The 24,992-nt window shown below is 46.0% G+C and overlaps 2 protein-coding genes across 5 annotated transcripts; both read right to left on the reverse strand.

Annotated features, from left to right (window-relative positions):
- Nucleotides 1–5,494: 5,494 nt before the first annotated feature.
- NGRN (neugrin, neurite outgrowth associated) lies at nt 5,495–11,570 on the reverse strand. 2 transcript variants are annotated; one of them, XR_015150056.1, is made up of 4 exons: nt 11,358–11,570; nt 10,869–10,979; nt 6,844–6,959; nt 5,495–6,547 (listed from the first exon to the last, which is right to left on the reverse strand). XR_015150056.1 is itself a non-coding variant. In XM_086364533.1 (3 exons), the coding sequence occupies exons 1-3, from the start codon at nt 11,519–11,521 to the stop codon at nt 5,959–5,961; spliced, it is 864 nt and encodes a 287-aa protein (XP_086220659.1). In that variant the 5' UTR covers nt 11,522–11,570; the 3' UTR covers nt 5,495–5,958. The 2 variants fall into 2 exon arrangements, 1 of the variants encoding a protein (XP_086220659.1); XM_086364533.1 differs by lacking the exon at nt 6,844–6,959.
- Nucleotides 11,571–12,758: 1,188 nt separating this feature from the next.
- GDPGP1 (GDP-D-glucose phosphorylase 1) lies at nt 12,759–24,952 on the reverse strand. 3 transcript variants are annotated; one of them, XR_015150054.1, is made up of 4 exons: nt 24,571–24,952; nt 18,507–18,563; nt 15,741–17,022; nt 12,759–12,895 (listed from the first exon to the last, which is right to left on the reverse strand). XR_015150054.1 is itself a non-coding variant. In XM_086364532.1 (3 exons), the coding sequence occupies exon 3, from the start codon at nt 17,011–17,013 to the stop codon at nt 15,856–15,858; it is 1,158 nt and encodes a 385-aa protein (XP_086220658.1). In that variant the 5' UTR covers nt 17,014–17,022; nt 18,507–18,563; nt 24,571–24,952; the 3' UTR covers nt 15,689–15,855. The 3 variants fall into 3 exon arrangements, 1 of the variants encoding a protein (XP_086220658.1); XR_015150055.1 differs by lacking the exon at nt 12,759–12,895 and adding an exon at nt 13,187–13,253; XM_086364532.1 differs by lacking the exon at nt 12,759–12,895 and having other exon boundaries at nt 15,689–17,022.
- Between the last annotated feature and the right edge of the window lie 40 nt (nt 24,953–24,992).

Consider the following 24,992-nt stretch of genomic DNA (forward strand, 5'->3'; position numbering starts at 1 on the left):
TGGTGAAATGGGCGAAACCAACTCGGAATCCGTAGGGCACTGATCACCGGGGATCTTGGCTGTCGATCACATCTACTCCACAAAGTTAGCGGCGAGCTCTGAGCTCTCCCGCTTCTGACTTGCGCGAGGCTAGATGCCCGAGATGGAGGCGGGTGCGCAGTGAGAGAAGAACGCGTTAGGAGCCAATGGAAGCTGAGTCTCACCACCTATGACCTTTCAATATCAGAGTCCTGACTCATTAATGCTTTTCGTGGGAAAACGGATAAACTGTGACATATTCATACAATAAAAATAACTGAATAAATGAAAGATCAGATCAGTCGTTCAGTCGTGTCCAACTCTTTGCGACCCCATGAATCGCAGCACGCCAGGCCACCCTGTCCATCACCAACTCCCAGAGTTCACTGAGACTCACGTCCATCGAGTCAGTGATGCCATCCAGCCATCTCATCCTCTGTCGTCCCCTTCTCCTCTTGCCCCCAATCCCTCCCAGCATCAGAGTCTTTTCCAATGAGTCAACTCTTCGCGTGAGGTGGCCAAAGGACTGGAGTTTCAGCTTCAGCATCATTCCTTCCAAAGAAATCCCAGGGCTGATCTCCTTCAGAATGGACTGGTTGGATCTCCTTGCAGTCCAAGGGACTCTCAAGAGTCTTCTCCAACACTACAGTTCAAAAGCATCAATCCTTCGGCGCTCAGCCTTTTCACAGTCCAACTCTCACATCCATACATGACCACAGGAAAAACCATAGCCTTGACTAGACAGACCTTTGTTGGCAAAGTAATGTCTCTGCTTTTGAATATGCTATCTAGGTTGGTCATAACTTTCCTTCCAAGGAGTAAACGTCTTTTCATGGCTGCAGTCACCATCTGCAGTGATTTTGGAGCCCCCCAAAATAAAGTCTGACACTGTTTCCACTGTTTACCCATCTATTTCCCATGAAGTGATGGGACCAGATGCCATGATCTTCGTTTTTTGAATGTTGAGCTTTAAGCCAACTTTTTCACTCTCCTGTTTCACTTTCATCAAGAGGCTTTTTAGTTCCTCTTCACTTTCTGCCATAAGGGTAGTGTCATCTGCATATCTGAGGTTATTGATATTTCTCCTGGCAATCTTGATTCCAGCTTGTGTTTCTTCCAGTCCAGCGTTTCTCATGATGTACTCTGCATATAAGTTAAATAAGCAGGGTAACAATATACAGCCTTGACATACTTCTTTTCCTATTTGGAACCAGTTTGTTTTTCCATGTACAGTTCTAACTGTTGCTTTCTGACCTGCATACAAATTTCTCAAGAGGCAGATCAGGTGGTCTGGTATTCCCATCTCTTTCAGAATTTTCCACAGTTTATTGTGATCCACACAGTCAAAGGCTTTGGCATAGTCAATAAAGCAGAAATAGATGTTTTTCTGGAACTCTCTTGCTTTTTCCATGATCCAGCAGATGTTGGCAATTTGATCTCTGGTTCCTCTGCCTTTTCTAAAACCAGCTTGAGCATCAGGAAGTTCACGGTTCACATATTGCTGAAGCCTGGCTTGGAGAATTTTGAGCATTACTTTACTAGCGTGTGAGATGAGTGCAATTGTGCAGTAGTTTGAGCATTCTTTGGCATTGCCTTTCTTTGGGATTGGAATGAAAACTGACCTTTTCCAGTCCTGTGGCCACTGCTAGTTTTCCAAATTTGCTGGCATATTGAGTGAAGAAGCCAGACACAAAAGTGCCTTCTATACTATTTACAACAGGTTCTTGAACAGGAAAAACTATAGTGAAAATTTCAGAAAAGTGATTGAATTGGGGAAGCTTAGGGAATTTCAGGGGTGATGATAAAGATCTATATCTACCTTGTTTGGGTTTTTTGTTTGTTTGTTTTTAAAAAGCTCATGAGAGACATTATAAGGGACAGGTCTGGCTAACAATACCTGAACTCACTAATCAGTCGTGACATCACAAACTCATCTCCTGGTGAGATGCATAGGAAGTACAAATTGAACCTGATCAAGCCTCAAGATCTAACTGCCGGTTCATAGGAAATACAGAAGGTAGTGGAAACGTGATAAAAGACATCATAAGAATAAAATCAAGCATATCCAAAATGCACAAAATTTTATGGGTCAAATAACCTGTCAAATGACAAAGAGAAGAAAGTGGAAGGGGAAATCCCTTTAAAATTAAAAGACTTCTGGGACATGACACAATGCAATATTGCAATGTGTGGACTTTGTGTGGATCCTAATTCAAAGAAATCAACCAGAATATTAGCTGATAATAAGGAATTACTAAAACTTTCAAGGTATAGAAATGGTTCATATGTCTTGTGTTAAAAAGGAGTTCCTATCTCTGAGACACATACTGAATGAAGTACTTACAGATGAAATAATACAATGTCTCAGATTTGCTATTTTTTAATATTTATTTTTATTTATTTGATTGCACTGGCTCTCAGTTGCAGCATGTGGGGTCTCTGACCTTTGATGAGGCATGCAGGATCTTTAGCTGTGGCATGTGGCATCTTTTTTTTTTTGTCGCGGCTGAGAACTCTAGTTGAGGCATGCATGTTAACAAAGAAAGTTTGGCCATTTGTTAAATGCTAAAGCTGGGTGATGGGTACACAGGGGTTCATTGCATTACAATATTCTGCTTTCAAATATTTGAAAACTTAAAAAACAATACAACAATACAAAGCTTTTATGCTCATTGAGTGTTTTTTACTGAGCTTCCTCTCACCCCCTCCCCTTTAGTTAGATCAAATCTCAGCTGCACAGAAAGGAAGAAGCTGCCCTTCACAGATGACTGACACATACACTCTCCAGGTCACAGGGACTTTAGTCCCTTCTATCATAAGTTTGCTAGCCTCTTGAATCTGGCCCCAAAGTTGCTCTGAGTTGCCCATTCCGCCCAGTCTGTTTCACTCCAGCTTGCGGATCTTGTCTTCTGTTGCCTCCTCCACAGATGCCCCACCTGTGCCCCCTAATGCAGCTCCCCCTCATCCAGTGTGATGTGAAAGTCCTTTGTGTCCAGAACTAGGACTGACTGGGGATAGGGCATCATGGAGTCCTCTGACCCCTGCCCAAGAATCCCCATTCCCCTGTCCAGCCTCCCAGCTTGGGCTGGGGCAGTGGGGGACCAGGGAGGAGAGGACGACAGTATCCCCAAACACCTCAGTGCCAGTGGATGAAGATCCGAGGCTCTGACCGTATAGAGAAGGGACGGGTCGACCTGTAGGAAGTGTAGGCCTTCTTGACAGGCAAAGGTAAAAGGCTGGACTTTCTGTCATTGTGGATTGGCTGATGGATTGGGTTTCCCAGGTAGGGCTAGTGGTAAAGAACCCATCTGCCAATGCAGGAGACCTAAGAGGCTTGGGTTGGATTCCTGGGTCAGGAAGATCCCCTGGAGGAGGGCATGGCAACCCACTCCAGTATTCTTGCCTGGAGAATCCCCCCTGGACAGAGGAGCCTGGTGGGCTACAGTCTACAAGGTCGAAAAGAGTTGGACGCTGAAGCAACTGAGTACATGTGTAAGGTTTCCCAGCCATTTTTTCATTCACTCAACCAATATTGAAATCTATGTTAGGGGAAGTCCCTGGAGGTACAGTAGTTAGGATTCCGTGCTTCCCCTGAAGGGGACGAGTTCAGTCCCTAGTCATGGAACTAAAATAAAATACCACTTGCCGTTCTGCAAAAAAAAAAAAAAATCTACGTCCGGTTGGAACTACAGCAATGAACACAGACAGGTCTCCTGCCCTTATGGGATCTACTTGCTAATGGGGCAAGGAAGGTGATGACAAATAATACATTACTGCTGCTGCCAAGTCGAGTCAGTCATGTCCAACTCTGTGCAACCCCATAGACGGCAGCCCACCAGGCTCCTCTGTCCCTGGGATTCTCCAGACAAGAATACTGGAGTGGGTTGCCATTTCCTTCTCCAATGCATGAAAGTGAAAAGTGAAAGTGAAGTTGCTCAGTCGTGTCCAACTCTTCAAGACCCCATGGACTGTAGCCTACCAGGCTCGTCCATCCATGGGATTTTCCAGGCAAGAGTACTGGAGTGGGTTGCCATTGCCTTCTCCAATACATTACTAATACATTTCAAATACTGGGAAAAATTAAAGGGTGTGCTGATAGCTAGACCATGAAGGAAGTTGTTTTAGACTAGAGTGATTAGGGAAGGCCTACGAAAGTAACATTTGACCTGAGACCTGAATGGTAAGGACCCAACCAAATAAAAATCTGGCCACAATGAACTAGTAAGTGCAAAAGCCTAAGATTAGCATTTATAATGGAGAACAAAAGATTTGAGCTAGTGAGCATTAAGATGCTAGGGGATGAGGTAAATTTAAAACATATCTAAGCTAGTAGTAAAAGCTTCTATTTTATTTATAGTCCCCTGGGGAAAGAGCGTCGTCAAATGGTGTGCAGGGTTAGAAATGCCTGTTGAAGCAGTCAAAGAGCATCTTGCTGCTCGAATATTCTCATGGCAAATTATTTTTAAAATCATGAAAATACTTATGTTTGTAAATTACTTGAAAGTGGCAGAGCAGTGACAAGGGCCTTGTGTGTCCACTGCTCTATTACCAGAACCTGGATTCCCTAACTTTGACTGGCATGTGATAGGGTCTTGCCCATTTATACCGAGCGAATGCTCCAGTTAACAGCAATCAGTGATATTATAATTGCTATTAATGACATCTGAAATGGCAACAAGATACATGAACAGACTATCAATGACAGGGTTGGGATATCTACGTCTCCATTAGAAAAACATTCTGCATACAGGTAAATTCTGACTAGCCTACTTTTGCTGGTAAATTGTTAAAGTGAGACACTGTTGAGAACTATCACTGGACTCTTAGGTTGCCTGAATATCTGTCTTTTGATAATCACTTTCTGGTGATTATCTGATTCATCAGATATTTCTCAAAGAATCAGTGAATTAACAGGAATCGTGCCAGGCAGTGCTGGACTCCAGGAATTTAAGAAGACTTAAGAGTGAGACCTGGGTTCAAGTCCCAGTGCTGCGCTGTCACGCACAGCAACAAGGCTGTGGGTAGATCCAAACACCCTGGATACCGAATTTGTAAAAGTCATCTACTATCTGTTCTTTTCTAGATCACAAGAGCCTTGTAAAAATCTGATAAAAACTGTAAAATAAGATTCTATTTAAGCTTTTGGAAGTCGCTGGAGATATGTTGCGAGCCTGTAAAGCCTGTGCCTGCCCTGTATTTTTTGTTTGGACAGACCCCCACATCCCGATCTTCAGGGCCCCGGCAACTGTAAGAGCAACTTAAGACTTACAGTGTTTAGGGTGTTTAGGGGAGGCTTAATGTCCAGTTTTTAAGTGTCAAAGTTTGTAACTAAGCAGGGCTGGTCAGCACAGAGCCCTCTGCTGGCGATACCTCTGGCTACATTTCTCTCCCAACATTTAGAGGCTCTGTTTTTCTTCCCTTTCCTTCCCAGGTAAGCAAACCCTCCCATTCCCATAGAGCACCAATTGAAACAGACTGCTTCATTTTGCTTTATTTTGCACATAATGAGGACAACCAATTGACTAAGCAGTTCCAGAACCGTCAAGTGTTCATTAATCAAGAAGTAAATGAGGTGAGAAAACAAACTTAATCTCCTCCCAAATATACTGCAAGTATCACAGAAACTTGTAACAACACATGCAATACAGGTTTTTCAGCACACACACAGCCCAAGGGAGAAGGGTGAATCCTGACGATGCATGTGGGTCAGAGCAGGGGCTGTGCTCCAGGAAGCTGGACTCTACCTGGCGGGTCACTGCCCTGCTCCCAGACACATCTGCCCTGTGAAGTCCTCTGCCCTTTGTCAGATTCAAACCTTTCATCCCACATTCCAGGCTCATGGTTCCCCCCCACTTCCAAGGTGGAAATCCACACACAGAAACCCAGGCTTCAGAACCAAATATACTCGCCCAGCTGTGTGTCACATGGCACATCTCCGGCTCAGATTCTGTACAGGAAGTTCCCATTGCTGTCAAAGAACTCTCGTCCCCTCTGCACGACTCTCTTGCTGAAGATCTGGTCACCTGCCTCCCCTGCCTTCAGCTCTTCCAGCCTCTTGTCACTGGGTAATCCATCACTGTCAATTCCTCTGGCGCCCCTACAAGTGCTGGTAGGGTGACCTGCAGCAACAGGCACAAAGTCCTTCCCCTCCTCCAGGCCCTGGACTCCTTTATTCCTTTCCGTCTGCCTCGTTGTTATATTTGTACTCTGAGTATTCAATTCAATAGCTTTCAAAGCTGTGCTGTGACCATGGCCTCTGGATGAGGCTTCATCCCCAGGAATCAGCAAAGAACCTGATACAGACTGGCCTGCAGAAAGCGGTTTGGAGGAATCTCCAGGGCCTGGGAGCTCCGGGATCGAACGGGCAAGTCCGATTTTCTTAAGCACTTTTTGATCCTGTTTCAGTTTCTGTTCCAATGTGGGTATGAACTTGCTTTTTAAAACCCTTCGGATCACATCGGTGCTGACATCAAAGCCTTCAGCCAATCTGGGAACTGACCAAGACTCTGAAAATTCCCTGTGTAAATACCTGTGAAAAAAAGAAGCAAATTTTCCATCTGTGAAGATTCTCCTATTAGAACAGTTAACAGATTATGTAACACTAGTGATAAATACATGAAAAGGAGGCTTGGAAAAACTGCAAACACAGTCTCTGTCTTGCACCACTAAATGTCTACAGCCAATTCTTCTGTGCTTACAGCAACACCCAACTACTTCTAGTCATTTAATGTCAACTGGATTCCTCTCACTGCATGACAGGCCCCAGTAAGATCCAGGGGATGCAAGACAGTCTTTCCCTTCAAAGAACATACAATCCAGACATGCCTGACAGTGCAGTGATGAAGACTCCGTGCTTCCAATGCAGGGAGCTTGAAGACGCAATGCAGGCAGGTATGAACCCTGGTTAGGGAAGTAAGATCCTGCATGCCCCAATAATGCAGCTAAAAAACAAAACAAAAAAATACCGCTGTGTTGATTGAATAATAAATTGATTATTCAATTGGCTACTAATAAATTAATTGATTGTATAATAAATACCCAGCCCAGGGCCTACCCCTAAACAGACATTCATTTAAAAAAAAACAAACAAACATACTATCTGGTGGTGGAGACAAATGTATTAACACCCAGCAAAACCAGCAACACTATGAAAAGGATCTCAGCAGAGGATGCTGAGAGAACCAGGGAGGGTGAGGCAGGGACAGGCTAGCACCACACCTGTTGGGCAGGCAGCCTAAGAATTCTTCAGGAAGTCCACCCTAGAGCTGGTCTGAAAACATGAGCAGTTGTAACAAGCTGGGAGAGAGGAGGAGAACAGGGGGTCAAAGGAACTGATGGTAGAACAGGCAGCAGGTGAAATACAAAGAAGCATACCACCTTTGTTGGGAAGAGTTCTATCTGTGTGACAGTGGGAGAAGGACAAAGACCATGTCTTGCTTAGGGATTCTGGAGTTTATCTCAGAGCAACAGTGAACAAAGGAAGAATTTTAAGCAGCAGAATGCCATGAGCAAATTTTCATTTTGAAGCTCAATCCAGTGATAATGAAACAGGGTGCAGTCATCAATTAGTATCCTTGAACTATAATCTGTATATTAATGAACAATAACCTGTAACTTGCTTTCACTGACCAAGCATGCTCTAACTGTTCCTGCAAAGTGCATACCCTCCCAGCTTCACAGCCTAGACAGTATCTCACACGATTCCTTTAACTGACCCCTGTAGACAACACTTCTGAACAGGAGTCAGAGTAGTGACAGTTGCTTAAGTTGCTGTTCAGGCCATGGGGCTAGTTTTGCCCAGCTCAAGCTAGTGGAGACCCCTGACCATTCAACTGGGCCTGTATGAGTGTCCAGTGAATGCCCTTTCATTGTCAAGGGGCAAAATCTCCATCCTGAGATTATGCTAATGCTGCCCATCATTTTCTGAATGTGCATTCCATGAAGAACCACATAACTCAAATACCCCTGTGCAGAGCTCCAATTACTTCACCTTTTTCTAACCATCAGCAACTTTTCCTGAAGCTTCAAACCACCCTGCTTCTCTTTTTTTAATATCTATTTATTTGACTACCCTGGGTCTTAGTTGTGGCACGCAGAATCTAGTTCCCCAACCAGGAACTGGACCCGGGTCCTCTGCATTGGGAGCGTGGAGTCTTAGCCACCAGGAAGTCCCCCTTGTTGCTTCTTTACCCCATAAATATTCTAACCCTCTCCTTCAGGGATGCTGATTTGAGATTTGTTCTCGTGTCTCCTTGCTTGGCTGCCTGTGAATAAACCCTTTCTCTGCTGCAGACCTCAAGGTTTCAGCACTGGCTTGCTGTGCATCAGGTAAACGAACATGGTTCAGTTACGTGGTTCAGTAACAGTAAATTTTGGCGCAAGACCAGAGGTGGAAAGACCAGGCAAGAGGCTGTCAGGAATTCAGGCAGTCTGAACTCAGGCAGGGGCAATGAGAGCAGGAGAGAGAGACTTGAGAAATACTTTAAGAAGGCCAAATAGGTGTACTTGGTAAGGAACTAAATACTGGGTTAAGAAATAGGTTGAGAGTCAGTATTTTTTGAGTAGGTGGTTGGTGGGAACATTCAGGGATATAGCAAAAATAGAAGAATGAAATTATCAGGGAACAATGATGAATTCTATTTTGTACATGTTGAGTTTGAGGAACTTGTGTGACAGCTAAACAGCGATGTCTAGTGCACAACTGACTACAGAGTTCAGAAGAACATGGCCTGGACATGAGAGAACTGGTAGTCATAAGCCAACAGCAGGAGGGGCTGAAGCCACCTGGCATCAGGTGGGGAAATATGCAAAATGAGATAAAAGACCCAGGGCACAACTGTCAAACTCTACAATACTTAAGGTATCGCAGGAAGAAGGGAAGCCCAGAGAGGAAACAGAAAACCAGTCCTACAAATAGAGGTGAGTGGTCCCCTGGGTCAAGACCATGTCTCATGTAGGGATTCTGGAGTTTATCTCAGAACAACAGTGAACCAACGAAGAATTTTTTCTTTTTTTTTTTTCCAACGAAGAATTTTAAGCAGCAGAACGCCATGAGCACATTATCATTGCTCAAAATTTTGAGGCTCAACCATCAATTAGATTCCTTGAACTATAATCTGTATATTAATGAACAATAATAACCTGTAAGGGTCAAGGGAGAATTTCAAGAATGCAGACAAGGTCAAATGCTGAGAAGTATTAGACAAGCTAAAGTGTTGAGAGTCAGTTATGCCTAGCACTGAGGAAGTCACTGGTGTATCTGTGAGCAGTTTCATTGTCATGATGAAACAAACAAACAAAAACGAGAGCAGGGAGCCAGGAGGGGACTAGAGGAGGAGGGAGTGTAGAGTCAACTTGACAGCTGGGTTTCCTTTTTGCTTTTGTAATCCAAGTGACTGACTTAAGCTTTGCTTGCCAAGGCATGCACTTTGAAGATGGCTGTTTTCAATAAACACACTGCCAGCCACACAACTAGATAAAAAGCCAGGCTCTAGCCACCCCACTGAGGCACCTTTGTTTTAGAGACCATGGTTGACTTCAATAATTAACCACTTGGGCCACTTGTTTTTTCTCTTCCTGTGCTTTAAATTCCCATTGAATTTGCCAATAATGAGTGAGCCCTCAAAACCCTACCCCCACACCCCTCCTCAAAAAAAACTCAGGCCCCAGTGTTCAAACCCAGTAAAAGTAGAACTCCAGGCCCTTGCAACTCTCTCTAGCCATGGCCTTGCTGTGCAGCCTCAGGTGGGCTGTGTAATTTTCAGGCCCTGTAAGTAATAAACGTTCACCCACCCCCAAAGTTGAGGTCACTTAAGGACATGTTGCAATCTTAAGACACAACAGCTGGCCCAGCCACAGCACTGGTTATTGATAGACTGAGCCCAGCACACAACTCGGACAAGTGGACAGAAAAATGTATCTGAGGAATTAGGCAGGGATTTGACCTAGAGCACCCAGAGGACTGGTCCTAGACAAGTGAAGGACTGCCACTTCCCCCTGTGATATGACTAGAGGACAAGACTGAAAGTGGAAGGTAAGAAGCAGTCCAAGAAGCTTTAATAATTTTTACCTAATGGCCTGATTTTTCTCTCAAATAAAAAGATTATTTAATGATCCCCAAAGGGGAGGTGACAGGTAAGAAGATGGAAGGGTTAAAAATGCTGGCATTCAAGACGAGAGGAAGCTGACAGAAGAGAGTTGTTGTAGGCTCATAAAATCTTGATCATCTCTATAAATCCCCCTGATTCTAAGTCTCAACTCCAGAATTATTCTGGTGAGAATGAAAAACGGAACATGACCTTCGGAAGACTATTTAGCAATATTTATCAAAATGCAAATTCATTTAGCTTTGGCTTCAGTAACCCTACTTCTGAGAATGTGTATAATGCTTCTGGCAGATATGGACATTGATGGGTACACAAGGTCATGCACTAGGGCACTATTTGTTACAGTGAGTGGGTGGGAACAATTCAAACGCCCACCATAAAAGACCAGTAATATAAACTACAATTTATTAAGCATCTACAAATGAGAATGAGGCGCTCTCTCTTGGGAAGTTGAAAGATCTTCGGAATATATTAAATGAACAAGTAAAGTGTAGAAAAGTTATTTATAAATTGTTTGAGACTACGAAAGTGAAAATAAAATTCTACATTCACATGGGCTTGCTTCTATGTGCAGAAGGAAACCTAGATAGTGACACAAGAAAACTATTAATATTTTAATAGTATTTCTATCCACAGGAGACTAGGAGGGTTAACACTTCTCAACACATACGCAGTTATACTGCTTTAATTTTGAGCCATATGTAATGCACTATGTATTCAAAACAAAAATCTTAATAGTCTTACCGGATCTGCTCCATGGCTTCCCACGTCAGGGTCCTGGGTGGGGCACCTGACGCCTCCATTTGCCTTCGAATTTTCTGGAACCGGATGGCTTTTTTCTGTCGTTTCAGGGCGCTGGGGGAGAGAACCAATGGCAGAAACCATGCATAGACGCTAGATGGGTGGTTTAAGAGCCTTGGGGTCAGTCACAGAGCGTCCAGCGCACTTCACTTTGCAAACACTACGTGGCCATGTCGGCCAGCCAGAACACCGCCCCAGAAGTCTAACACCAAGAACAGCAGCCCATAAGCTGTTGCTGAATTCTTCAGTCGGGTGATGAAATACGTCCTTGGTGAAAGGACCTGTGGTCCCAAAGGATCTAACACCTGCCCCTGCGTCCCTAAAAACGGGTGAGAAGGGCTGCTGCAGGACGCCCAGCGCCAACCGGGCGCGGACAAGGGCGCCCAGACCGAGGCCCTGCTTCAGGCTGAGGGCCCGGGAAGGAGTCGGTACCTCTCCACCTCCTGCAGTTCTCGCTCCTCCGGTTCCCAGTCGAAATCGGGGTCCGGCTCTCGGCTGGTAGAGCCCGGGATGGTCACCCTCCGGGTAGCAAACCCACAGCGAGCAACCGCTGCGCAGACACGCCCGCCCAGCAAAACGTTCGGGGAAAACGCCATGTTTACAAAAACCCCCTTCACGACCCACGGACTGGCAGCACCGGAAGCCAGGGACTGAACCGGAAGTACGCAGGGGGGAAAGCTCGGGGACGTCGCGGTTCTTTCCGGCTTCAGGCTGAGGGCGTGGCTTTTGGGTTTAAACCGCTCGGTGGCCCAGCCCTCCCGATAATAACTACGGGGCGCGGGGAGGGCGAGTGTTTTCCCTGCAACTCCCGGAACCGGAATGAGGTAGAGGACGCTCCTGCCAAACGCGATAAATTTTAAACACGAGCTCATTGGCCAAGAGACGCCCCTTTACCCTAAGGGCTGCCCAGGCCGGCTTGCCTCCGCCACGGTCACAGGAAGGGCGTCCCCTCAGCGGTTCTCTGATGGCGACAGCCCCGAGCTATGGGAACTGGACTCCTCTGGGAAACGGATTTCTTGTCGCCTGGATGACCTCTAGCCCAGGGCTGCACCCAGAGTACAGATTTAGCGGTAAATCCAGGCTAAGGTTTGAAGGACGGAGAAGACAAGTTGTTAAGTCAGCCTAACGAATTGATCCTTTTGAACTGTGGTGTTGGAGAAGACTCTTGCGAGTTCCTTGGACTGCAAGGAGATCAAACCAGTTAACCCTAAAGTTAATCAGCCCTGAATATTCATTGGAAGGACTGATCCTGAAGCTGAAACTCCAATACTTGGGCCACCTGATTCAAAGGACTGACTCACTGGAAAAGGCCCTGATGCTGGGAAAGATTGAAGGCGGGAGAAGAAGGGGACAACAGAAGATGAGGTGGTTGGATGGCATCACTGACTCGATGAACATGAGTCTGAGTAAGCTCCAGAAGTTGGTGATAGACAGGGAAGCCTGGCATGCTGCAGTCCACTGAGTCACAAAGAGTCGGACTTGACTGAGTGACTGAACTGAACGAGATCCAGGGGCTGGGAGCAAATTGCGAGAACCATCGTCAGAGTGAAAACTGCAACCCTAAATATCCTCTGATGCCCAGTCATTTGAGAGATGAGCTGGTGCTTCACTCTCATACTTGAAGTTGGTCAGACTGATGGCCAGGGTTCTGGAATGGAGGAAGAGCAGAAATCAGGGAGAGAGAGAAAAGGAACTGCGGTACCAGACACCCAGATGAAGAGACAGCCCACAGATTCATTTTCTCTAGAAGCCACTTAAAGGAAAGACCGTGCATGCTAAGTGGCTTCAGTCGTGTCCAACTGTTTTTGCAACATTATGGACTGTAGCCCTCCAGGCTCCTCTTTCGCTGGGATTCTCCAGGCAAGAATACTGGCATGGGTTGCCATGTCCTCCACCAATGGATGTTCCCGACTCAGGATCAAACCCATGTTTCCTGCATTGGCAGGCTGGTTCATTACCAGTAGCACCACCTGGGAAAGACCAGAATGATATAAATGTGCTGAAATTCTAAATTAAGCCAGCCCAAATGGTTCCGGATTTTATTGTACCAAAAGGCTAACGATCTCTTGTATTTCCTGTCCTCTTTCCCAGGCTAAAGGGAAAACTTTGGATTCCCCGCCCAACTGCAGAAGGGCAGAGGGTTACTCTCGAGCTGGGCAAGTGAGGGGGTCCAGGGGACAGTTACCTGTGTTTCTGCCTTCTCTTTCTCCTCCCAACTTCTAAGACATCTGGCTCAGCTGGGGTTACAATTTTCTTTGGTATTTTCTTGCGTACAGTGTATAAAGGAACTCCATTCCTAAATGTATTGTAGTCAGTCTTAGAGAGTGCCTGCAGAAAAGTATTAGAAGGGATGGCAGCTTCCCCTTTTACACACTCCTCCTCAGATTCCTCTTCTTCACTGTAGCCTTCCTCTGATTCACTGGCCTTCCAGGTATTCAGCTCCATCCTCTTAGATTCGGAGGGGAGAAGGATGGGGTAAGGACCTTCGTGGTGTTCTAAGGGGATGTTCCTTAAGGACAGAACAGTCCACTACAGAATGGGATGTTTTCCACTAGGTTTGGGGTCTGTGGCGGGGGGGCCTGTGCAATGTTAGATTTGCTGACAAGCCCCACTCATCCAGCATCACTCCATACAGCACTCTGGGGTGCAGGAGCTGAGCTGAGCTGGCCATGACCTGAGCTTTCTTTGTGATGGGCAATTGCTGGGAGCACTAGGGGTACCTTCACTTTGAAAAATAGAGCTGAAGACCTATGAGCCCTATCGGTGCTAGACTCAGCTGGTGGCTCATGATGGCCCTTTGGCAGGCTCCTGCTCTTTCCCAGGTTTTGTTGGGCCTCTGGGACCTCCTCCTTGCTCCTGGAGCTGGCAGTGGAAGCGCAATCAAGTGCACTGCGCTCTAAAGTGGATTCTTGCCACAGCTGACCCAGTGCATGACAGGACTTATCCTTCTTTTTTCACACCAGTTCACACAAGTCCCACTCCCATCCTTTCCTGAACCCGCAGGCCAAGCCCCTGGAATTAGGCCACCTCAGTGTTCAGGACGAATATCTGCTTGCCTTCCTTCAGTGCTTCTAGTAACCACATCTTGGACGGTCTCGGCACTTGGGAGGGACAGCTGTGATTAGCACACATGCCCTTCATGTGCTCATCAGACTGCTCCTTCACCATCGCCATCTCTTCCTGAGGTGCGCCCACTCTGACTTCTGATTGCCACTTCCACCAAACTCAGCCCAAATTTGTCACTTTAAGATTTTACCATGTGCCTACATCTAAAGGTCACTTACAATTTTTCTGTCCTTTAAAAAGACATGGACATTTCCTGATTCCTAGATTTCTGGATCCTCCTTCAGTATATGATACTCTATTACCTCCTCCTTAAAATGTTTTGGAGTCCCTTGCCTAGCAGGACGCACTTTTCTCACTATTTAGACAAACATTTTGTTCTAGTACCTAAACTATCATCATTGCTTGCCTGAATTGCCAGCATTCAGCAGGATCTTAACTGGATTCCCTGTCTTCCCTCCTTGATCCATCCATCCATCCATCACAGCTAAAATGCAAATTTGTTACCCCTCAATTTAAAACTCTCCAAGGTTTCCCATTAGCTCAAGTCCAACACCCCTTAGGACAAGAGACCCTCCATCAAAAAACAAGAAACAAACATACAAACAAACAAAAAGCAAGCAAAGAGGTGGAGAGGCCCTGAGCTGGATCACCCCTTCTTACATTCCTACTGTGCTCAAAGCCCAGGGCCCTGGGTACAAAGCAGCTCCTAAGTGTTCCATATTTAAGCTTAGAAAAGGCTTCCATAAATCCCTTTCTTGACAATTGACAAAGTATACATGGCTAAGAAGTACCATCATAAAGAAAACCTATCTTTTAATTTTTATGTAAAGATTTGGGGCCAGAAGAAGGCTTTCCTCTGAATATCAGCCCTAAGGGAAAGCTGGGGAAATCCTGGTGTTTGGACTCACCACCTTAGGCACTCAAAGTCCACTTTGCTATAATGGTCACTGCATTCCCTTCAGAGAGTAAGAAAGCAAAATAAGTGGTGTTTCTAGAGCCTGTATTTGCAAAGGCTTGTAGAGAGAGGCACTGAGCTAAAATTACTGCAATTGCCAAAAACAGGCATGTTGAGGGTGACCAAAATGTTGAGGAATTTCGAGGTTAAACTTTCTTATGAAATGGGTTGTGATGCATATTCTGCCTCATCTCAAGACTTTATTAACATGATGGTCACAGGTGCACAGCCCCAGCTCAGCTTCATGGTGTCTTGACTGCCTGTGTCGCCGTCCTGACTCCACTACTTTTGAGCTACCTGATCTTGGGTTACTGAACTTCTGTCAGCCTCCATCTCATCTGCTAAATGTGGCTATTCAAAGGACCTGCAACGCTCAAGTTGTGAGGACACCTTGTTCTCACATGAAATAATGTATGTGAAGAACACTTAGCTCAGCATTCGGGCTGGAGGAAAATTCGAGGTGCCCAGGTAGGCAAAATATGTCCTACAAATACAGTATATGGATGGAGGGGATGAATACAGGAGCAGAATGAAGAAACAACTCAGTGGTGGGCAGAGGCAGAACCAGCAGAGGCAAGAATAGAATAAGGGATAAACTATCACTTTGCTAACACTTAAAGAAAAGTCAGCATAGAGTCAGGAGCCTGTAACTCCTGCACATACTCCCTTCTTAGTAACAGGTTTGACATCCCTGGGGCTTGTCCAAGAAGCAAGGTGAAAAGCAGCAGATACATCCAAGAGGGCTCATTCATGCCATTTATTCCAACAATCACCCTCTTTAAAGAGACACTTACCGGTTCTTTATCCCTCCCCTTATGCTGAAACCAGTTAGAAGGCATTCATGAATGTGCCCACAGCACCACGATGGACAGTTCTCCGGATCAGTTAGAATAAATACTGCTGGGAGGATTACTCTTCCTCCCGGGCTATCAAGGCCACCAGTGCCGCCCGCACGTCTTCTGCCTGGGCTGGGGGCAGCAGACATTCTCTGATGAGGGCCAGAGCTGCCGCCTCGGTCAGGCTGCTGAAGTCTTGGGCCGTTTTGACCGGGAGGTGCCCAGCCAGTTCACAGAGGGCAACGTTGAATGCCTCACCTTCCTTTATCCCAAAGCTGGGCTTCCGGGGCCACAGAATGACCCGGACTCCCGAGAGAGCTGAGGAAGATGTCGCCTTTCCAGGTGGGGCCCCCCGAGTGACAAACAAGTTATGCGCAATCTCACAGTCAGTCAGGTAGTCAGTGGCACGACACACCCTGCTTATCAAGGCTTCCAAGTCAGGTCCTGGCCTACTGGTGTAAAAGAGGAAGCCAGGAGCTGGGAGGGCCTGGAGCACATGCAGACGGCCCCGAGGGTCCAGGGGTTCACTGGGGGCCCCCTCCACGGGTAGCCGGTGGGCCAGGTAGTAGCCATGCAGGTGGAGGTGGTTCACTGAGGCCAGGCCACCCAGGCTGTTGAAGCCCACACGGAAGCCTGGGTGTGAGCTCAGCAGTACAGCCTCGACCCCGGCCCGCAGCGCCCCAGGCAGCAGGCGCTGGGGGAGCCCTCGGGCAGGTTCGGGCACCAGCAGCACGTGGCCCCACTCCAAGGGGCTGACGTTGATCACCACCAGGATGTCCTCTTGCTGGACAGTGCCGGAGCAATCCTGCTTCCGGTGCAGACGAAAAAGGACCTCTCCTGGCCGGATCTGGTTGAAGTTAAACTGTTCGGGGTCAAACTCCTGCCTCACGCTCTTGATGTTCTGGGGGCACCTCCTCTGCACACCTCGCTCCACGTTCAGCTGAGCCACAAAACCCACGGTCCCAGGGAGGGTTTGGGTCGGCAGCTCCCCCAGTGGGTAGCGGAACAGCCCCAGCTCCATCCGCTGCCTCCAGGCTGAGCAGAGGGCAGAGTCAAAGTGAGACAGTGGCGGCGTGTTCAGGAGGCTGAGCGCGCCCCTTGGCCACTGAACCCCTTCCATCATGAGTTCCTCCTGCTCATAGACAAAGTCAGGAATGCCCTGCCCTTCCCAGTCCTCCTTGTTTGGAGGCAGCAAATAGGAAGTTTCATTTGAAGCATGTGGAATAGCCATGGGGCTGACCTGAAACAATCATAAGGTGAAAAATACATGATGCCATCCCATTTCTAAAGATTTTTTAATAATAAATTCACTACTTTTTACTTATGTATTTTTATTTTTTTAAATCTTTTTTGGGGGTTTCCCTGGTGGCTCAGATGGTGAAGAATCTGCCTGCAATGCAGGAAACCTGGGTTCCGTCCCTGGGACAGGAAGATATCTTGGAGAAGGAAATGGCAACCCACTCCAGTATGCTTGCCTGAGAATTCCATGGACAGGAGAGCCTGGTGGGCTACAGTCCATGGGGTTGCAAAGAGTCGGACACACTGAGCAACTAACACACACACAAAGTACTTTTATTTACTTATTTGGCCGTGTGGGGTCCTAGCTGCAGCACAAGCGGTTTTCCATCTTAGTTGTGGCGTGCGGGATCTTTAGTTGCGGCATGTGAGATTTTTATTTGTGTTATTTATTAATGTATTTGGCTGTGCCACTCAGCTTGCAGGATCAGTTAGTTCCTCGAGCAGGGACTGAACCTGGGCCATGGCGGTGAAAGCCCAGAATCCTAACCACTAGCCCACCAGGGAACTCCCCTATTTTAATTTTTAAATAAACTTTACTCTTTGTTCTAATTACAAAAGTAATATATGCTTTTGGTAAAATATCTTGAAAACACAGAAATCACTCATAATTCTATCACCTGCAGGTTAGCATACATTTTTGCTGAATTAAAGATATAAATTACATTCTTTCTCTTTCTAAAAATTACACATAATGAATAAATTTTCCTAATGGAGAAAAGAAATACAGATAAATTACAACACTTATTCCAATGCCCAGGGAAAAATCACAATTTATATATGTAGCTTCATATTCATATGTAGATAGATCTTGATTTTTTTTTTTGGCCATGCCATGAGGCATGCAGGATCTTAGTTCCCCAACCAGGGATCAAACTCATGCCCCCTGCATTGGGAGCACAGTCTTAACCACTGGATTACCCGGGAAGTCCTGGAACTTGTTTTTTTTTTTAACTGATCTTTAACTCTTGTACATTTAGGTTTTTCTGGCTTCTTACTACCATATACAGTGTTGTGATGGATATCCTGTGTATCTATCTTTGCAGATGCTTTTATTTTCATTTAAAATAAAATCTTAGTTGACCATGGGTTCAGAAGAGGCTCGTGGCTCAGGCTTTCAATACACAGTCTGGCAAACTGCCCTCCAGAAAACGGCACCAGAGCCCAGTGCCTGAGAGTGGCCACGGCTTCAAAGCTTACTACTCCTTTCACGGGAAGAGCGTTTCCACTGTTGTGCAGTAATTCCAAATGGCCATGCATACACCCACCTGGGTGAGGATGGACAATCATAAGTGCCCAGGGCCAATCCTTTAAGGTGGAAACAGGTGTCAGTCTTCATCTCCACTGGGTCCCTGAAGCCCAGGGGACCAAAGGGGTCAGGGACATGACCTGCTGTTAGCCCACAGGGGACTTCAGAAGGAAGCTTACCTCAGTTGAGTCGCCTCAGCACAAGCTTGGGTACCCTCAGCTCTGCTGGTCCAGGAACTTTACATTAATAAAACAGAAAAACATGCAAAACAATGTTTTGTTAAAAGTCAAGCTGAGTTTAATGGGTATAGAATTTCAGTTTTGTAAGGTAAAAATATTCCAGAGATTGGCAACACAATAATGTGAATATACTTAATACTACTAAACTGTACACTCAGAGATGTTTAAGATGGTAACAGTACTGAACTGTACACTTAAGACATGGTTAAGATGGTAACACGACTGAACTGCACACTTAGAGATGGTTAAGATGGTAAAACTTTTGCATTTTTTACCACAGTAAACATTTTTTTTTAAACTTGAGCTTAAATTTTATACTTTAATTTACTAAGCATAAAAATTTATGCATAATTTACTAAGCATAAGTAAAATATAAAGTCTTAAATTATTTTATTAAAAGTGAGTCTAGGACACTTCTCCAAAGATATACAAATGGCCAACAAGCATATGAAAAGATGCTCAACATCACTAAGTAAGGAAATAAAATCAAAATCACAATAAGATACCACCTGACATTCTTTAGGATGGCTACTATCAAAAACAGAAAATAACAGGTGTTGGCAAGGATATGCAGAAATTGGACCCCTTAGACACTACTGGTGGGAATGTAAAGTGATACAGTTGCTATGGAAAACAGTAGAGCAGCTCCTCAAAAAAATAAAAATAAAATCACTATGTGATGCAGCAGTTCCACTTCTGGGGGTATATCCAAAACAACTGAAAGCAGGGTCTCAAAGAGGTATTTATACACCCGTGTTCAGGGCAACAGTAGCCAAGAGGTGGAAGCAACTTAAGTATCCATCAATAGATAAATGGATAAACAAGAGGTGGCCTATACAGGCAATGGAATGTTATTCAGCCTTAAAAAGAAGGCAATGCCAACACAGGCTACAACATGGATGAACCTTGAGGACTTTGTGCTAACTGAAATAAGCCAGGCACCAAAGGACAAGTTATTTATGATTCACTTATACAAGGGACCTAAAGTGCTCAAATTCTGGGATTTCCCTGGTGTCCAGGGGCTGCAACACTGCGCTCCCAATGCAGGATGCCCAGGCTGGGTCCCTGGTTGGGGAACTAGATCCCACATGCCACAGCTAAGACACAGTGCAACCAAATAAATAAATTAACTTAAAAAAAAAACGCTCAAATTCATAGAGACAGAAAGCAGAATGGTGGTTTCCAAGGGCTGGGGGGAGGGGGAAAGGAGAAACTGTTGTTTAACGTGCGCAGAGTTTCAGTTTTGCAAGAAAAAAGTTCTGGAGACTGGGCTACCAAATAATGTGAATATACTTAATACTCCTGAACTATACACTCAGAAATGGTTAAGGTTTTAAAGTTTATGCTAAACTTTTTTTTTAAACCGAATTTTTAAAATGTCAGGATGGTAAATTTCATGTTATGTGTATTTTGCCACAATTCAAAACAATTTAAGTGATTCTCAAAATAGATTTAAGAAATCCAACAATTTGCTGAATTAAACCTAAGTAGGATGTCATCACTGACTCAATGGACATGCATTTAAAAAAACTCCAGGAGATAGTGAAGGACAGGGAAGCCTGGCATGCTGCAGTCCACAGGGTGACAAAGAATTGGACACGACTGAGCGACTCAACAACATTCACTTAAGTGTCTCTCATTCATTCATTCAGAATCAACCCATTTCAATTCCACTGTTGACATTCTAGGGCATCTCTTCTGTGCACCCTGGTCCATGTTCTGCTGAGCCACAAAATCAAAGTATTTAGGAAGTAACTGCTGTGTATGAGGCAATGAAGACATGGTAGCAAATAAGGAGAACCAAGTCCATATCCTTAGGGAACTTACATCCTGGGATGAAGTTAGATGATAAGCAAAAGGAAAACATTAACTACCTGTGGTGAAAGCATTTTGTGGGAAACAAGTCATAAAACAGGGGGTGACTAAGCGGTGGGGTCAGGGCATCCCACTTCCATAAGAGGGATGTGACAGCTGAGCTAAGACAGGAAGGATAAGAAGAGGCCTACAATGAAGAGCTGAGTGTACTCCAGGCAAAAGAAACCCGAAGTCCAAGGCCACGAATCTTGCAGGCAGCTGGTTGGCCTGTTCTAGGAACAGAAAGGAGGCAATGTTACTGGGGTATGGCCGGCAAAGGGGAGAGGACCCCCCAACCAGTGAAGCTGGAGAGGAAAGCGGAGGCCAGATTAGCTGCAGGGCCTTATGCATCATGGACAGGAACTTGGATTCTATTCTAAATGGAGTAAGAAATCACTGGTAGGTTCTAAACAGAAGGATCATTTGGTATTTTACTTTTTGGCCACACCACACAGCATTCTGTGGAACTTCTCTGACCAAGGATTGAACCCAGGAAGTCCAGGACTGTCTGATATTTTATAAACTTTTTTCTGTTATGCGGAAAATGGATCGTAGGGGAGCAAAGGGGAAGCAGAGACCACTGTGGAGGCCACTCTGGTGGCCAAGTGAGCAGTGAGGTGACTGGACAACAAAGATGGCAACAGAGTTAGGAGGTGGGGATATGGGTCATGTTTTAAAGACAGAACCAACAGGGCCTGCTGACAGGCTGACTACAAGACTAAGGGAAAAGGAAGAACTGGGAGTGACTCAGCTTCAGGAACCAGGCCCTGCAGTGGCATTTACAGAGATGGAGAGGGTGGAGATGGGGTGTGGGCAGGAACAGGTGACTAAAGGAAGGGAGAGATCAAAAGATCAGTTTTCATTACTGAATTTGAGATGTCGCCTGCGCATTCAAGAGAAGTGGTGCAGGCAGCTGGACAGTCAAACCTGGAGGTCAAGGTTGAAGTCTGGGCTAGAAATTTAGAATAACATTAAGTAAGACCCAGGGGCTAGGACCAAGAATCCAGAGCCAAGATGGTACCAAAAGACTAAAAATATGAGTAAAGATATATCAGTCAACAGAATCAATAGGAAGTGGGTATGGCTGTACTGATATTTAAGTGAAAGAATAGAAAGAAAGAATTGAAGTCGCTCAGTCGTGTTTGACTCTTTGCGACCCCATGGACTGTAGCCGGCCAGGATCCTGAGTCCTTGGGATTCTCCAGGCTCCAAGAAAACTGGAGTGGGTTTCCATTTCCTTCTCCAGGGGATCTTCCCAACCCAGGGATGGAACCCAGGTCTCCCACACTGCAGGCAGACTCTACCATCTGAGCCACCAGGGAAGATATTCAAGTGAACTAAGAGGCAAAAAAACTAGAAATAAAGAGGAATATTTGAGAATAACAAATCATAGTGACCAGGTGACAGGACTGAATCTTCATAGGAAAACCAGGAGGAAGGGAACACAGGTCCCAGGTCTCTACTCTGCCAGGCATGGGCTGGGGATTTTCCAAGTTTAATTAGGTGACCCTCACAACAAGCCTGTGTGGTGGGTATCATCCTGGCAGGAAGGTGAGAGATCTGATTTTGGAGGCTAACAAGATATTTGAATTCTGACTCTTCCATTCACTAGGGATGATGTGACTTTGAGCCCCTAGAACAAAACCCATTTCCACAGCATGGGCTCTGGGCTCTCAAGGCTTAGCTGTGCCTCCCCTCACCTCCTCTCAGACCACTCTTCCCCACACCTACTCTGCTCCTCACTCTTCCTAAACCTGTTCCTGCTCAAGGCTTTGGTGCTTTCTGTTCTTTCAGTCTAAAATACCCTTCTCCCAGAGTGTCTTCACACTCCTGTCTCATTTAAGCCTCACAGCAAACAGTACCACCTCAGACATGGGCTTCCCCGGTGGCTTAGGGAAGCAAACAGGAAACTGAGGTTCTATCCCTGGGACAGGAAGATCCCCCGAAGGAAACAGCAACCCATTCCAGTATTCTTGCCTGGGATATCCCATGGACAGAGGAGCCTGGCAGGCTACAGTTCATGGGGTCACAAAGAGTCGGACCTGACTTAGCAATTAAACCACCACCACCTCAGACACACCTTGGTGGCCACACCATCTAATGTCTCAAGGGAAAGAGGAAGAGGGAAATAATACGACAAGCAGGGAAAGAAATGTCTTGGAAAACAAACACCAGGAGCTATTTTTAAATCAGCCACTCAGTTTTATCACTGTTATCAAGGGTTCATTGAACACAGAAGGACAATATGTTAAGCAAGCTCACCAGGGACTGCTAAATGACTCAGAATGCTGATTTAATAATTTATAATGAGAAACATGGCAAAGAGCACAAAATGTTCTTGGTGGCTGGTTGTTATAGGCCTTCCTCCATACAAAAATTTACCAGGAAGCAAAATTATAATCAAAAGATTGTTCAATGAAGAAGGGTTCAAAGTCAAGTGAGGTGGCTGAGCAATCTTCATGACAGCTGGCCACTATGGCGGGGCAGTGTCAAGTCCCACACCTTCACCATGAAAAGATGCAGTCTCACCCTGAAGTCCAAGGATGTGCACTCACTGGTTGGTGTTCTGTCTTCTTAGCCTAGCAGAGGAGACACTGTGACAGCTTCTTGTTCGTTGAAAGTGCGACTTGCGATCCCATGGACTATCCAGTCAATGGAATTCTCCAGGCCAGAATATTGGAGTGGGTAGCCGTTCCCTTCTCCAGGGGATCTTCCCAACCCAGGGCTCAAATCCACGTCTCCTGCATTGCAGGCGGATTCTTTACCAGCTGAGTCACCAGGGAAGCCCAAGAATACTGGATTGAGTAGCCTGTCCCTTCTCCGGGGGATCATCCGACAGAAATCAAACCGGGGTCTCCTGCATTGCAGGCAGATTCTTGTTTGTTGCCTTTTATTAAATGAAGACCAACTCCTTCTTGGACAGGAGTCTACTGTCAAGAGACTACACTCCAGTCGCTTTGACTGGCTTTGGTGTTCCCACTGCTCTGTAGCCTCTACTTTCTGGAAGGTAATATTTCCACAGTGGTGGGACTCACAGGTTGATACAATGAGTCTTACTAAGTCATTCTCCAATGATCACCTTATCATTATTGAGTGCTGGGAAAATTAAAGTTACTCAGCAAAAGCATTCACTCAACAACTGCCACACCTTGTGTCTGAAAATCATGATTCCCACAGCTCCTCATGGAGCTTGCAGTCTAGCGGGAGAAAAAGACATTAATCCAATCATCACACGTGTAAATATAGATGGCAAACATGACAGACGCTGTCAAGGAAAGCACTGGATCCTCTGTGAGTGTAATATAGATCCTTAATCTAGTCTAGGAAATCAGGGAAGGATTCCCTGAGGATAAGATGGAAGAAGAATGGAGAACCCATAATGGCTGAAACCCAGAAAGCCTGAGGAGACTGGCAGAGAGAGAAAGAGAGGTTGAACTCGAATTATAGGGGGTTGGTTTCGGTATTTAACTCCTTAATGGTTTTAAACTGACATGCTCATATTTAGACTTTACAAAGATCAGCTAGTGGAATGAATTAAAAGAATCAAGAACTATATTTTGTCTGTTATACCGTATTAAAGTAGAAAACAACAATAAAAAATAATGAATCTCACTATCTCCTCCACTCGGTAGCTTGTAACCCCTATCTTTCGGAATACTCATTCATGCATGCATCCAGTACAAACTGAGAGAGAACCGTGCATATGCCAAGCATTGTCTTAGGGGTTGAGAGGAGACAAGAGCAAATAGTTCGTTTCAATTCCTACTCCCCCAGTATGCAGTCTGGGAGCAGGTCACAGGGCAGCATGCAGGCTGGGGAGAGGAGTACAGCAGTGGGGATCCTTGAAAAGAGCCTTAGAATGGAGCCACCGCTTTTTAAAAGCTCGAGTCTAGACAAGTCTCTAGACTTGGTGGGTTCCATACCTAGGCTGGAAGATCCCCTGGAGGAGGGTATGGTAACCCACTCCAGTATTCTTGCCTAGAGAAGCCCCATGGACAGAGGAGCCTGGCAGGCTACAGTCCATGGGGCCGCAAAGAGTCGGACACGACTAAGCACGGAGGAGGGTATGGTAACACACACACACCCCACCCCCCCCACCCCCCACCCCCGTGAGCCTTTGTATTTCCCCCTTTGGAAAACGGTAACTCACCTTGCAGAGATTTAAGAATTGAAGCTAATTATGCACAGCGCTTGGGACCTGGTGGGCCCTCAATAAACAGCCTTAGCAGGCAGCAAGGTTATGGTTATTTCTGCAGACGTGACATGAGGGTTCCAAATAGTACGGCAGGTGACGAATGGCAACGTCCGGGTGGAAAAGCCCTCGATGGGCAGAGATGGCAGCCGACCGCCTCGGGCCACTCAGCGAGCCACGAGGTTTCTCAGTTATCCCGGCTCCAAACACTCTCCGGGCTCCGACCAAGGCCGCCACCCCCGACACCCCCGACACCTACTGCAGGTGAGGCGGACACACCGCGCGACTACCCCCAAACTCCTACCGGGGCCATCGCGGGGTCGTGGCGCCCTCAACGCATGCGCGGCCTGCACGCCAGCGCGCGAAGACTGCCCGGCCCG

The sequence above is a fragment of the Bos grunniens genome, chromosome 21 (genome assembly GCF_055505025.1).
Source record: "Bos grunniens cultivar Pamir isolate PY7600 chromosome 21, Bosgru_T2T1.0, whole genome shotgun sequence".
Taxonomy (NCBI): domain Eukaryota; kingdom Metazoa; phylum Chordata; class Mammalia; order Artiodactyla; family Bovidae; genus Bos; species Bos grunniens.